At 47.3% G+C, this 13,466-nt stretch overlaps 1 protein-coding gene across 6 annotated transcripts in view; it reads left to right on the plus strand.

Annotated features, from left to right (window-relative positions):
• MX1 (MX dynamin like GTPase 1) overlaps positions 1 to 9,184 on the plus strand; it is a 60,629-nt gene extending 51,445 nt beyond the window's left edge. For all 6 annotated transcript variants that reach the window (XM_070466798.1, XM_070466800.1, XM_070466801.1 and 3 more), the window contains 4 exons: positions 1,153 to 1,311; positions 4,226 to 4,302; positions 5,638 to 5,877; positions 8,858 to 9,184. In XM_070466798.1, coding sequence (XP_070322899.1) covers positions 1,153 to 1,311; positions 4,226 to 4,302; positions 5,638 to 5,877; positions 8,858 to 9,088 — 707 coding nt within the window. In that variant the 3' untranslated portion in view covers positions 9,089 to 9,184. The remainder of the gene's footprint in view (positions 1 to 1,152; positions 1,312 to 4,225; positions 4,303 to 5,637; positions 5,878 to 8,857) is intronic.
• The last annotated feature ends 4,282 nt before the right edge of the window (positions 9,185 to 13,466 follow it).

Raw genomic sequence — 13,466 nt, forward strand, 5'->3', positions numbered from 1 at the left:
ATTAGTGGTTTCAAAGGCTGGGTAGAGGGAATGGGGAGTGAGTGCTGATGGAAACAGGGTTCCCTGGGGTGGTGGAAATGCTTGAGAATTAGATAGTGGTGATGTTTGCACCACTTTGTGAATATACTAAACATATACTTTAATAATGGTGAATTTATGGTATGTCAATGACATCTTAATTTTTTTAAATACCTTTGAGAAAGTATCTCCTGACCAAAAGAGGGTAACCAGGCTACCATCCCTGGTTAGTTCTTCAAAAAGAAGGAACCTTAGTCCTTCTGAATCATCCTCCCCTCCCCACCCCATGCAGGAGGTTCTTTACACCCTAGTTTGTTTAGAGTAAAAGGAATTCCAAGAATATAGAGAAAAAATTAAGTGCTTTATGTGGTAAGCAGTGATACCATATCACATTAATAATCCAACTGTATTATCCCTCTGGTTTATAAATAGGTTTTACTCCTGCTGCAACCTGGGAATATGTGCTGAGTCACTGATTCTAGCTGGTGTTATGGTCATTTCTTTATTTTTTTTTTTTTAGTGGGTCCACCTCGAGTGGCATGTGGGATCCTGGTTCCCCAGCCAGGGATCAAACACTCGCCCCCTGCACTGTGCCCACAGAGTCCTAACCACTGGACCATCAGGAAAGTCCCCATTTCTATTTTTTAAAGTGTCTGCAGGTCATAGTATTCTATGATACAGTTTTCTTTACAAAATCAAATTTAATTTACCAAATTTCCTACTCAAGTTACCTTTTCCAGAATGTCTTGGGACTTCCCCAGTGGTCCAGTGGTTAAGACTCCACCTTCCAATGCAGGGGGCCCTGGTTCAACTCCTGATCAAGGAACTAAGATCCCATATGCTGTGGGGTGAAGCCAAAATTTTTAAAAATTCTGTCTTAGTAAGTTTCTGCATTTGCTATTTTTCGATGTCCTTCTGTGGCTTACACGTGCCATCTTGAGATGACTAAGGACAGTTCTCTCAAAATCTGTTTCTTTATTGCAATCCTTGAATCTTTTTCAATTTGAAAATCAGATTTTATTTTTTTTTTCTTGCTCCTCTGTATTTTCAGGAAGTTCAGTATGCTACTGTGTTCGGCCAAACCAGCAAGGTTATTTCTGCAAAATAATTCAGACCTATCCTTTCCTTCTGTAGGTTATAAAGACATACTTACAGAAATCAAGCAATTTGAAAATCGGTATCGTGGCAGAGAGTTGCCAGGGTTTGTGAATTACAAGACGTTTGAGATCATCATAAAAAAGCAGGTCAAAATCCTGGAAGAGCCGGCTGTGGACATGCTGCACACGGTGACAGGTGGGTTCTTGGTTTTACTTTAGGCATTTTATCAATATTTCCTGCTGGGGTGTTTTCCGACACAAGCAACCCAATCAGTCTTCTCCAGACTTCAACTGAGTGTCCAACAATTCATTCCCCTTCTGACACTAACTGCCTGGAGTTCGCACAGACCCACAGCTCAGGGCTCAGCTCATAAGACCCACCTCTGTGGATGGCAGCTCCGTGTCTGAGACGCCTGTACAGATGAGTGACCAGCTACAAATCACAGTTCCCACCGCCCAGTCCTGTGGTTCCATACTCAGCTGGAACAGCTCACAGAACTCAGGAGCACACTCTACTTCACTGGTTTGCTATAAAGGATTTGCTTACCTTTACGAGTTTATTAGTGGGGCTTCCCAGATTGCTCAGTGGTAAAGGAATCTGCCTGCCAATGCAGGAGCCGCAAAAGACAGGGGGCTTCCATCCCAGGGTCGGGAAGATCCCCTGGAGAAGGGAATGGCAACCCGCTCCAGTATTCTGGCCTGGAGAATCCCATGGGCAGAGGAGCCTGACAGTACAGTCCATGGGATCACAAAGAATGGGACAGCACTGAGTGAGCGCGCACACACACACACACACACACACACACACACACACACACCAGTTTACTGGTGTTAGATATGAAAGATTGCAAGGTTGCAATGAAAGGTTGCAAATGAAAGATATGCATAGGGTGTGATGTGCTTCTGTCACATGAGCTTCTGTTGGAGGAGTGGTGAGGGCGGGACCACCCTTTTGGCATGTGGTCATGTTCACCAGCCTGGCTATCTTTGAGCCTGGTCATTAAAGGTTTTTATGAAGGTATAATCAATTATCCAGCTTCCCTGGCTCAGATGGTAAAGAGTCTGCTTGCAATGAGGGAAACCTGGGTTTGATCCCAGCATCGGGAAGATCCCCTTGGGAAGGGAATGGCAACCCACTCCAGTATTCCTGCCTGAAGAGTTCCATGGACAGAGGAGCCTGGAAGGCTACAGTCCTTGGGGTCACAAAGAGTCGGACATGACTGAGCTATTAACACACACACCCACACCCACACACACACAATCAATTATCCCATGGAAGCATAATCAATTTTTAATTCAATCTCCAGCCCCTCCCCTAACCCCCAGAAGTTGGGAAGGGGGAAGCTGGGTTGGAAGTTCCAGGCTTCTAATCAAAGGCTTGGTCTTTCTGGTGACCAGCCCCATCGTGAATCTGTCTAGGGCCACCTCGTTAGAACAAGTGATGCTCCTGTCACCCAGGATATTCTAAGGGGTTTAAGAGCTCTGTGTTAAGAACCAGGGACAAGAACCAGATGTATGTTTCTTATCATACCTCACCTCCCTCTACTCCACCACTTTGCATACTTCACAATCTCAAAACACCATTGTTTATTCGAAATCTCTGAGGAGTAAGGTTGACTAAACAGCTGTACATTATGGGAGTGGGCTGATCCTCTAAAGTGCGGCATGAACCTGAGACGGTGGCAGTGTGGTCACGTGCCAATCAGAAGCCACGTCGGCTCTGTGGAGGAGAAGCACAGTCCCTCACAGTACTCACCACCCACTTCTCCTCGAGAATCTTCACTCCCTGGTCTCCTATTTACTGCTCTGAGCTTCCTGAATCCCTTCTCTGTCATCTCCTTGGCCAACACCCTCCTCACTCAGGCTTCAACGGTCTCATTTTAGCATCAAGTCATCATCTTGAGGATCTGTGGACTCGTAGGGCTGAAGGAAGGACAGCCTTTTCACAGTTGATAAGACATGTGTTTCTTTTTTTTTTTTCCACTTTGACCTTTTATTTATTTTTGGCCGCACGGGGTCTCCCTCCTTGCTGTGCACGGTCTTTCTCCAGGTGCGGCAAGTGGGGCCTGCTCTCCAGTCGCCGTGAACGGGCTTCTCCTTTCGGTGGCTTCCCTGTTGAGGGGCGCGGGCTCCAGGGCCTGTGGGCCTCAGTGGGTGCAGCACGCGGGTCAATAGCTGCACCTCGGGGGCCCTAGTGGTTGTGGTGTACAGGTTTAATTTCTCCTCAGCTTGTGGCATCTTCCTGGACCAGGGATCAAACTTGCGTCCCCTGCATTGGCAGATGGACTCTTATCCACTGAGCTGGCTTCCCTGGTATTTCTAATTAAATTTCTCCTTCGGGCTTAATAACAACAAACTAAAGTCTGTAATGGTGCCTTGTTGATCAACTGTGCATTCTTCATTCAGTCCCAAAGGAAATTCTTGTGTAATACTTCAAGGCTTTCTATTTATATACCTATTTCTGTTGAGAAAAGTATAATATATAGCCAAGACATTTCAAAGCATAGCAGCCAGTGGTTAGCACTGGTTCAGTGGTTAGGACTCTGTACTTCCACCACAGGGGCAAGTATTCAATCCCTGGTCAGTGAACTAAGATCCCATGTGCCTCACAGTGTGGCCAAAAATAAATTTCCCAGCATAAAGATACTGTACGTCACACTAAGATAACATTCTGTGAGGAAGTCAAGTGGAAATATGAGTTTCAAAATAAAATGAAATAATGTAAGTTTTCTGATTGAAACAAGAGTTCACCTATTTCTTTCAAGTGGATAACAGATTCCATTGATGTATTTTAAAAAGTCATGTGTTTTGCTATAAATATTAAACTATTTATAACAACAGAAATTGCATTCTTTGCAACTATTTATACTTGGGATGAAAATTTAAACATCAGATAAATATTTCAGGAGACATTTAGATTTTTAAAATTCCTCCAGGATGTTTTTGAGTAAGAAAGCACACCGTCTTCCTTCAGAAAGAAAGAGAAGATTGGGGGTGGGGAAGAGGGAGGCAGTGAATTGTTTCTGCTGTTTTATCCTCTTATTTTTTGCAATTTATGAAGTCATGGGACCTTCCAACAAGACTGGACATCTCTGTCTTTCTTTCACCAGATATAATCCGGAATACCTTCACATATGTTTCAGGAAAACACTTTAGTGAATTTTTCAACCTCCACCGAACTGCCAAGGTAAAACTGACCATTAAGTTACTTAAAAAAAAAAAATATAGGCCTGACACATGAAAACAGATTTCTTAGATTAAGACTATTCAACCTTTATTATGTATTTGGAGAAGCAAATAGTCAAGATCAGTAGTGAATTTAAGATATGAGCAGTGATGTCTCGTTAAAGGCAGTAAGAGGGAGAGAAAGAGAGAAAGAAATTCAGAAGGAAAACATTTAGTCTCAGGAACAGAGGAGAGCCATAGTAAGTGTGGAACCCTGTTACAGCTGAAGAGAATGTCCTGAATCTGGAAACTCATTGAGGAAACCAAATAGGAAAGACTCATCCGATCTAGGAACAGGGGCTCCCCCTTGTCCTGGCTTGGGCTGCATAGTTAATACCACTGCAGACACGTAATATTTTATTTCTCATAGTCCAGGAGACAGATGGAGGTGCTGATGGCCTTCTCATTAGTGTCTTCACGAAACAGGAGGCTGGGGGCAGGGGTAGAAAGAGAGCTCCCTGGGGTCTCTTCGCAGAGGGTCACTAACCCCTTTGTGGGGGCCCTACCCTCATGACCTAATTACCTCCCAAAGACCCCCAGCCTCCAAATGCCATCCTGTTGAGGATTAGGGTTTCAATGTATGAATCTGGCAGGGACGCCAACCTTAGACCCAGCACCCAGCAGAGATGGGAAGACTGGCTCTGCCTTTTGCAAGCCAGAGGTCTTGGGGCTTCTTAACCTGCCTGGACCTCTGATTCCTCATCTCCAGAATAGGACTAAGAGTGCCCTTTGAGTCAGAAGGAACATAGAGAAGAAGATTTAGGACCACGCTTGGCATCACACATCATACTCTGGCATTCAGTGAAGTCAGGGGGTCCTGGTAACTTTCTGTATAAAGGGTCCCCTCTTTGACTTTCTGGCAGTCAGTTCCTCTAAACTCCAGGAACATGAAATATATGGAATTTGACTGATGAAATCTGGCCCCCATCTTATCCCTGTGAGTTCTCTGGTAGAAAATATTCCTCCTCCTCAGATGGAAAAGTATATAAAAGGGAAAAGTAATAAAGCTGGAAATCAGGCCTGAGAACAGAGCCCATGAAGGTTCCCAGGCCCTGGGGATGCGAGGTCTGGTCATCTGTGTGGGTCAGGCTTCCTGGGAAATTCTGACCCTCAGCCCAGAATGGAAAGCCCCACTCCCTGCCCAGAGACGCTATTGTGGGGACAGAAGGCTGCTCCAAAGCCACCAGCTCTTCTAGATGGCACCTGCTAGAGGTGGCCTTTGCAGTGGAGCTATCTTCCTGTGACCCAGTGATTTGTTTCTCGATGGAAATTCTGTTGTGTTTCTCTTTTGCTATAGTCCAAAATTGAAGACATTCGATTAGAACAGGAAGAAGAAGCTGAGAAGTCCATCCGACTACATTTCCAAATGGAGCAGTTGGTCTACTGCCAGGACCAGGTGTACCGGCGTGCATTGCAACAGGTCAGAGAGAAGGAGGCAGAAGAAGAAAAGAAGCAAAAATCAAACCATTTTCAACAATCCCAGCCCTCAGAGCCCTCCGCAGCTGAGATCTTCCAACACCTGACCGCGTACCACCAGGTGAGTCTGCTAGTCTCGGGACAGTGCTTCTCATCCATTCTTTTTCTCTGAGAATGAAAAGCCTGTCTCTTCAGTCTTGTCTCTGTAAGGGGACCACCAGCCCCATCTTTCAGCCCTTGGTAAGCCTCTGTAGGAGCAATTCGATCAGACATGAGAAGGGTTGTTACTTAGAGCCACTTGCATCTGGTTTGGGCTGACTGTGTGGCCTCCGTCAAGTTATTTAACCTCTCCGAGCCTTAGCCTCTCTAAAAGGAGGTAAAGTGATTACCTCCTCCCAGTGTTCTTGTGAATATTCAGCAGGAGGAGTGTGGACGGCAGTGGCCACTGGCCCCGGAGAAGCTGCCGCTCACAGAGACTTGTACTTTGATTGCTACCCTACATTTTGGGCTTCCCAGGCGACACTAGCGGTAAAGAACCTGCCTGCCATTGCAGGAGATGTAAGAGACATGGGTTCAATGCCTGGGTCAGGAAGATATCCTGGAGGAGGACATGGCAACCTATTCTAGTATTCTTTCCTGGAGAATCCCATGGACAGGGGAGCCTGGAAGGCTATAGTTCATAGGGTTTCACAAGAGTTGGACGTGACTGAGCAATGTAGGGCATGCACCCTACATTTCGAATAACTTGAGGGTCCATCTAATTCATCTAGAGAAGGATGCACAGCTCAGAGCCTGGGGGTATGTGAAAGTCTGGACAGGGAAACAAATGGCAACCTCCTGGTTTACCAGATGTCTCCATCACTTCAGGCAGTTTCTCACACCAACCATGCTCACACATCTCCAGGATCTTCCGGAGATGCAGATGTGGTGGTGGGGGGCAGGTCTGAGATGGGGCACAATTCTGCATTACTTCACAGGCTCCCAGAGGATGCCATGCTGCTGGATGGGGATACACTCTGAGCAACAAAGCTCAAACGGTCAGACTCTGCAGACCCTGGGATGTGCATGGGTGTGTGTGAAGCCAGTAAAGAGGGCAGCCCTGTGCCCCCTTGGTTTCTCCTGCAGCCAAGCTCACCCCCAAGTGCTGCCTGGCAGAACCTTTGAGACTGAGTAATACACACAGATACACAAATATTAAAGCCTTCACCTGCTTGGGTGAGGCCCACCCACATTCTTGAGGATGATCTCCTTTACTTACGTAAAGTTGACTGAGTGGAGCTATTAACCACATCTACAAAATATCTCCACAGTGATAACATAGATAAGAGTTCCATTGAATAAGTGGATCTACAACCCAGTCAAGCTGACACATGAAACTGACCATTATATCTGGGGAAAGGCTAGGGCTTGTTTTATATCGATAAGTATAAACCAAGGAACTGGCTTATGCAATTATGGAGGCTGGCTCATCAAGTCCAAGGTAGGTAGGACAAGCCATGCAGAAAACCAGGCAGGTGCTGAATCTGCAGACCACAGGCCAAAGTCCTTCCTCAGAAGAATTTCTACCTGCCGTGGAGGAGTTGACACCTTTGTGCCTTTAAAAAATTTCTTATCCAAGAACATCAGGAGACCCCTCATGTTCCTTCTTAAATAGCCTTTTGGGGAGTCTCAGAAGTGTTTTAAAGTTCTCTTTGGGTAAGTGCTACACACACCTGGAGTTTATTCTTCTTTTCTCATCTTTGTACCTCCTATCAATGAGACTTTTCTTCCATGACATCTCGTTTGTTGATTTCTGTATGTTGTCTTACATTTGTTAACCATGCTGATTCTCTTAAACTGTCTGTGGTGGTTTTACATCTGTTTCTCCTGAGTTTTCCCAACAAACACTCATCCCTCTGCAGAGAGTGGTGGTTTTACACTCTCCCTGCTCTTTCCAGTTTTTATACCTCAAACTTTTCTTGCCCCATCTGGTCCCTTCAGTGCTACTTGAAACCACAGTTGACCAGCAGACAGCCTTGCCCTGTCCCGACTAATGAGAACTCTCCACTTTTCCTATCAAGTATGATCCTCACTGACTAAAGTCAAGGTGTTAGCAGGGCTGGGTGCCTTCTCGAGGGTCTAGAGGGAGAATCTCTATCTTTGCCTAGTCCAGCAGAAACGAAGGAAAATAGCCAAGTAAAGCAAATTAATATCGGGTTGGCCAAAAAGTTCATTTGGGTGTCTGCCTTTTTTCATTTATCTGGTTAAATTTATTCTTTGGATAAATTTTTTTGATAGACCAAAAGGGAGCAGAGGACATGGGTGAGGTGGGAAGGGGGTATTGTCTCAGGAAGGACCCCCTCAGGATGAGGGAGAAAGGAAAGTTGAAGGTGACTTCCAGCATGCTTAGAACTCAGAGGGCTCTCTTCTGTGGCTTTTGAGAGCCCACCTCCTTTCGTGCTAAATAATTTCAGCCTTGATTTAAAAAAAAAAAAAAGAGGTTATAGAATCTTCTAGGCAGAGTTGTAAATAATTTTAAAATGTAGGGTTTTTAAAATTTGTTTTTAATCGGAGGATAGTTGCTTACAATGTCATGTTGATTTCTGCCATACAACAAGAATCATCTGTAAATACACATATGTCTCCTCCCTCTTGAACCTCCCTCCCATTCCCTCATCCCCATCCTACCCCTCCAGGTCGTCGCAGAGTATGGAGTTGAGCTCCATGTGTTATATAGCAACTCTCCGTTAGCTATCTGTTTTACACATGGTGATGCATGTGCTTAAATGCTCCTCTCAGTTCGTCCCACCCACAGACTGTGTCCACAGGTCTGTTCTCTGTCGTTTTTGTGCTCCGTGCATTTACCTTCTTAGGGCACGTTTTGCCCTCTTCCACCAGCAGTAACCATTTAGTGGTCAGGAGAGGCTGGTGGGAGCCCGGAGTCAAGGTTGGTCCTTAGCCTGGTGCTGCCCGGACCACAGGATGCGCACGGGTTTGAAAGCCAAGCGGGGACTATGCACCCACGGGGTCTGGGTCCCTGCCGGGGTGCCGTGGTGAAGTCAGGGTCTCCTGGCTGCCCCGGCCCCTGACCCTCGTGTGCACTGCGCCTTCCTTCCTCGCAGGAGGTCAGCACGCGCATCTCCAGCCACATCCCCTTGATCATCCAGTTCTTCATGCTGCGGACGTATGGCGAGCAGCTCAAGAAGAGCATGCTGCAGCTGCTCCAGAACAAGGACCAGTACGACTGGCTGCTCAGGGAGCGCACGGACACCAGAGACAAGAGGAAGTTCCTGAAGGAGCGGCTGGAGCGGCTGTCCCGCGCGCGGCAGCGGCTCGCCAAGTTCCCGGGCTGAGCCCGCCCTGCGCCCAGCCCCGGGTCTGCGGGGCAGCTCCCGGACGGCCGCACGCCCTCAGCTGCCCGTTTCACGGGTTTCACCCTGTAGCCGCAGTCTCTGCTGTCTCCGAGTGGATAAGCACACTGGCTTCAAGCTTCAGGTGATTTCCTTCGATGCCCCACCCCTCTGTCAGTTACTGATCCCCACACAGCACTGTAGACGGGTCGTTCCAATTTCTGTAATAGCCTTTGACACTCCATGTTTGAGGACTGAGTGCCACGTTTGTGAATGCATACCGAAGCCTCTTTCTTCGATTTGTAGTAAACTTCTTTCTACCAGACATTTCTCTGACACTTTCTTTTTTGGTGTTTATTTATTTTATTGTTATTTTGCTTGCATCGGGTCTTCATTGCTGCACCCCGGCTTTCTCTAAGTGTGGCGAGTGAGGACTGCTCTGTACCCTTCTGTGGCTGTGGCTTCCCATTGTGGCGGCTTCTCTTGCGGTGCACGGGCTTCAGGGCGCATGGGCTTCAGTAGTTGTGGTGCCTGGGCTTCATTGCTCCTAGGCATATGGGATCTTCCCAGATCAGGGATCAAACCCGTGTCTCCTGCATTGGCAGGTGGATTCTTATCCACTGTGACATCACAAAGGCTTCTCTGACACCTTCTGTATTTGGGAGACGTTTGGTGGGAATCTGTGGAGCAATCAGTGGACGCTAAGGCTGCCCTCTGTGCTGGGTCAGGTCAGAAGGAATGGTTGAGCCAAAGAACGTGGTGGGTTATTCATAAAAGGCTAGAAGGGAAGTGCGGAATAAAGTTAAAGAAATGTGACAGAAGGGGAAGCAATCGGCATTTGTCGTTTATACTGTGTGCTGATCGAGCATCCAGGCTGCTTAATTGCTGGACGCCTGGTGTGGAGCTGAAAGGTGAAAGCCTAGGTTGAGAGAGGTCACTGCCCACCCGGGGGGATTTTACAGCAGATGCTGTTCTAGTCTGGGAGGTGAGAAGGCGGAATGTTAACCACGTGTTGCCCAGGAGCACGGAAGAGTCCTGCCCGGCCTCCCTGGACTAGGCAGCCATGCAGACATGCAGACACCCAGCCAGAAAGGGAGTGGCTGCCTCATGAGCTGTCCACTCACTCCCAGGCCAACAGCTGTCCACTCACTCCAACGGCTTGTTGGAAGAGGTAGACTAGCTGCACGTCCCCTCCCATCCAGCCCCTGCCCCACCCCCACCCCTGGCCCCTTCTGACACTCAAGACACCACAATCCTCAAAGCTTGGGACAATGCGAGAATTTTTGTACAAGATGATTACTTTCTTGGGCTCCAAAATCACTGCAGATGGTGAATGTAGTCATGAAATGAAAAGACACTTGCTTCTTGGAGAAAAAGCTATGACCAACTTAGACAGCATTTTAAAAAGCAGACATTACTTTGCTGACAAAGGTCCTTTTAGTCGAAGCTATGGTTTTTCCAGTAGTCATGTGTGCATGTGAGAGCTGGACCATAGAGAAGGCTGAGTCGAAGAACTGATGCTTTTGAGCTGTGGTGTTGGAGAAGACTGTTGAAGTCCCTTGGACAGCAAGGAGATCAAACCAGTCAATCCTAAAGGAAGTCAGTCCTGAATATTCATTGGAAGGGTTGATGCTGAAGCTGAAACTCCAATACTTTGCTCACCTGATTCGAAGAGCCAACTCATTAGAAAAGGCCCTGATGCTGGGAAAGATTGAAGGCAGGAGACGGGGATGACAGAGGATGAGATGGTTGGATGCCATCACTGACTCAATGGACATGAGTTTGAGCAGACTCCAGGAGATGGTAGGGGACAGGGAGGCCTGGCGTGCTGCAGTCCATGGGGTCGCAAAGAGATGGACACGACTGAGCGACCGGACAACAAATATATGTGATGCTCTGAGATTTGGAGCTGCTGCCCCCTCGTGGCTGGCTGAGTAACTGCTCCAGTATCAGGCGGCCCAGTCCCCCACGGCAGAATCTGCCTCGACCAGAAACAGAGGTGTCACAGTTGCCAAGGATTCTTCTTTGCTGATGTAGTTTTCCTAGAGATTCCTAGGAAGAAAGCCGACAGTATTTCAGAGAACAGGAATTTCCTTGGGGGGACAAGCCCACTGGGGACTCACAAGGTGCTCATTTTCCTTTCGTGAGGTGTCCAGGAATCCCTCAGATCTGTCCTGACTGGCCATCGATAGGGGAGAAGTACACTGTCTCCCCTCCTATCTGTTGAGGAGCCAAGCAGAGGCAGCCCTGGAGTCCACTCTGTGTGAGTCCATCACTCAGAGGGCAGTGGGGCTCAGGCAACCCCCATCTCCCCACCCCAGCCCCCATCTCCATCTATGAAGGGCAACACCAGGATCAGAGCCTGCCCTCCAGACTCTGCTGCTGGCTCCACAGCACCGGCTTGAAGGTCCATCAACCTGGGCAGACTCAACTGGAAGAGCAACCGTGCCTACTCAGGGACCCTCACTCCAGGCAAGTCTGGGGCTCAGTTGACCCCAAAGTATGGGGCTGAGTTTGGAGCACAGCTAGGAGAGGAACTAGATAACATTGAAGTGACAACCAGGAAGCCTCTGTTTTCCAGAACACAGGGTCTGCTGGTGGTTAATAAATGCTGTGGAGGGAGTGGGCATAAGAGATGCCAGGCACATGTCCAGATGACTTGCTGGTTGCTTGACTATCTTTTAAGATGCTATGGAGCACCTACCTTTATTACTTTCCTTCTTGGAGCAAAGAGCAAAGGCAAAAGCAGCCAGCCAGGAAAGTCCCCACAGTCAGTTACTACGTGGGAGGAAAGGAATCCAATCCAACTGGTAAACCAGGAAGCCTTAAAAGCAGCTAATGGGGCACTGACATTGGCTTTCCAAGGTTCAGTGGATCCAAGTGATCAGTGGATTTTCAGGGGATTATGAGTTCAGGTTCTTTAATCACAGCAAAACGATGGCTCAAACACCAATATTTATGGGGTTAATCCATTTAAAATGAAATAGCTGGTATATTATGGGCTTTTGCAGGTGGCCCAGTGGTAAAGAATCTGCTTGCAATGCAGTAGATGTGGGTTTGATATCTGGGCAGGGAAGATGCCCCAGAGAGGGAAATGGCAGCCCACTTAAGTATTCTTGCCTGGAGAATCCCATGGACAGAGGAGCCTGGTGGGTTGCAGTCCATGGGGTCATAAAGAGTTGGACATGACTGAGTGACTAAACTGAACTGAACTACTTTGGAAGTAGCATAAATTGCACATTTTTCTTAAAACACTGGGCACCCTGGGGGAAGAGCTCTGGCCTGTACCACATCATACATCACCCTCTCTGTGTCCAAAGCAGAAAAGGACTGTGGCTATGGGATAGGACTCCAACTCGGAGTATATGTGTGTGTGTGGGGGGGAGCTCTTCACAAAATCAGGTCCAGGGTGAAGCCTTGGTCAGAAGAATAAAGTCTGAATTTCGAGCCAGATCAGGGCAACCCCAGGAGTACCAGAGAGGAGCTTAGAACAGACCAGGTACCTGAGTTTAAGGCAGGACTGCCCCACCCCCCGCCCCCGCCCCTCATAACAGCTCAGTGAGAATTGAATCAAAGTTAATTCATTCTCCACCCTGGAAACTCACTTACTTCCCCAGCTGCAAGAAGCCACAAAGTGATCAACAGATTCCACACCTTTAATACTCATGTGTCCACTTTAGTATTTTGAGTTAATTTATATTAAGCAAATTAATGTATGTCTCTTGTAAAGGTTTAACTATAGAAATATCTATTTCCCTAGTTTCAGCATTCAGGCTGGATCTTTCTCTGTTGTTTGTTTATATTTAGTCATTTGGCTACGCTAGGTTTTAGTTGCCGCACGCAGGATCTTTGATCCTCGTTGTGGCATGTGGGATCTAGTTCCACCCTGGGGTTAAACCCAGTCCCCCTGCATTGGGAATGTAGACTCTTAGCTACTGGACCACCAGGAAAGTCCCCTGGCTGGATCTTTTAAGGGAAATCAGCTTCGTTCAAAATTAAAGCCACTCATGGGAGAAAGACTCCAAAATGAGAAATACAACTGAAAAAGATGTCAGTTACCCTGCCACATGGACACATTTAGGACACAGTCCCTCTTCATTACTCACAGATTCCTTACCGGTAGATCCACCTACTCATTAAAGTTGATTTGTTACCCCAAATGAACACGAGCAGCGCTTTCGTGGATATCAACAGAGGAGCAAAAATATTGAGCTGCTGATTGCGTTTGAATATGGCTACCCTGCCTTCCCGTTTCAGCTCAGACTGTAAACAAGTATCCTTTTCACTTTATTTAGTGCCATGTTGTTTAGCACTGTTGTATTTTTGGATGGTGATGCCAATGTTGAAATGGTCCCAAGCAGAATGGGAAGTGCTGTCTAAT

This window comes from Odocoileus virginianus, chromosome 4 (assembly GCF_023699985.2).
Source record: "Odocoileus virginianus isolate 20LAN1187 ecotype Illinois chromosome 4, Ovbor_1.2, whole genome shotgun sequence".
Taxonomy (NCBI): domain Eukaryota; kingdom Metazoa; phylum Chordata; class Mammalia; order Artiodactyla; family Cervidae; genus Odocoileus; species Odocoileus virginianus.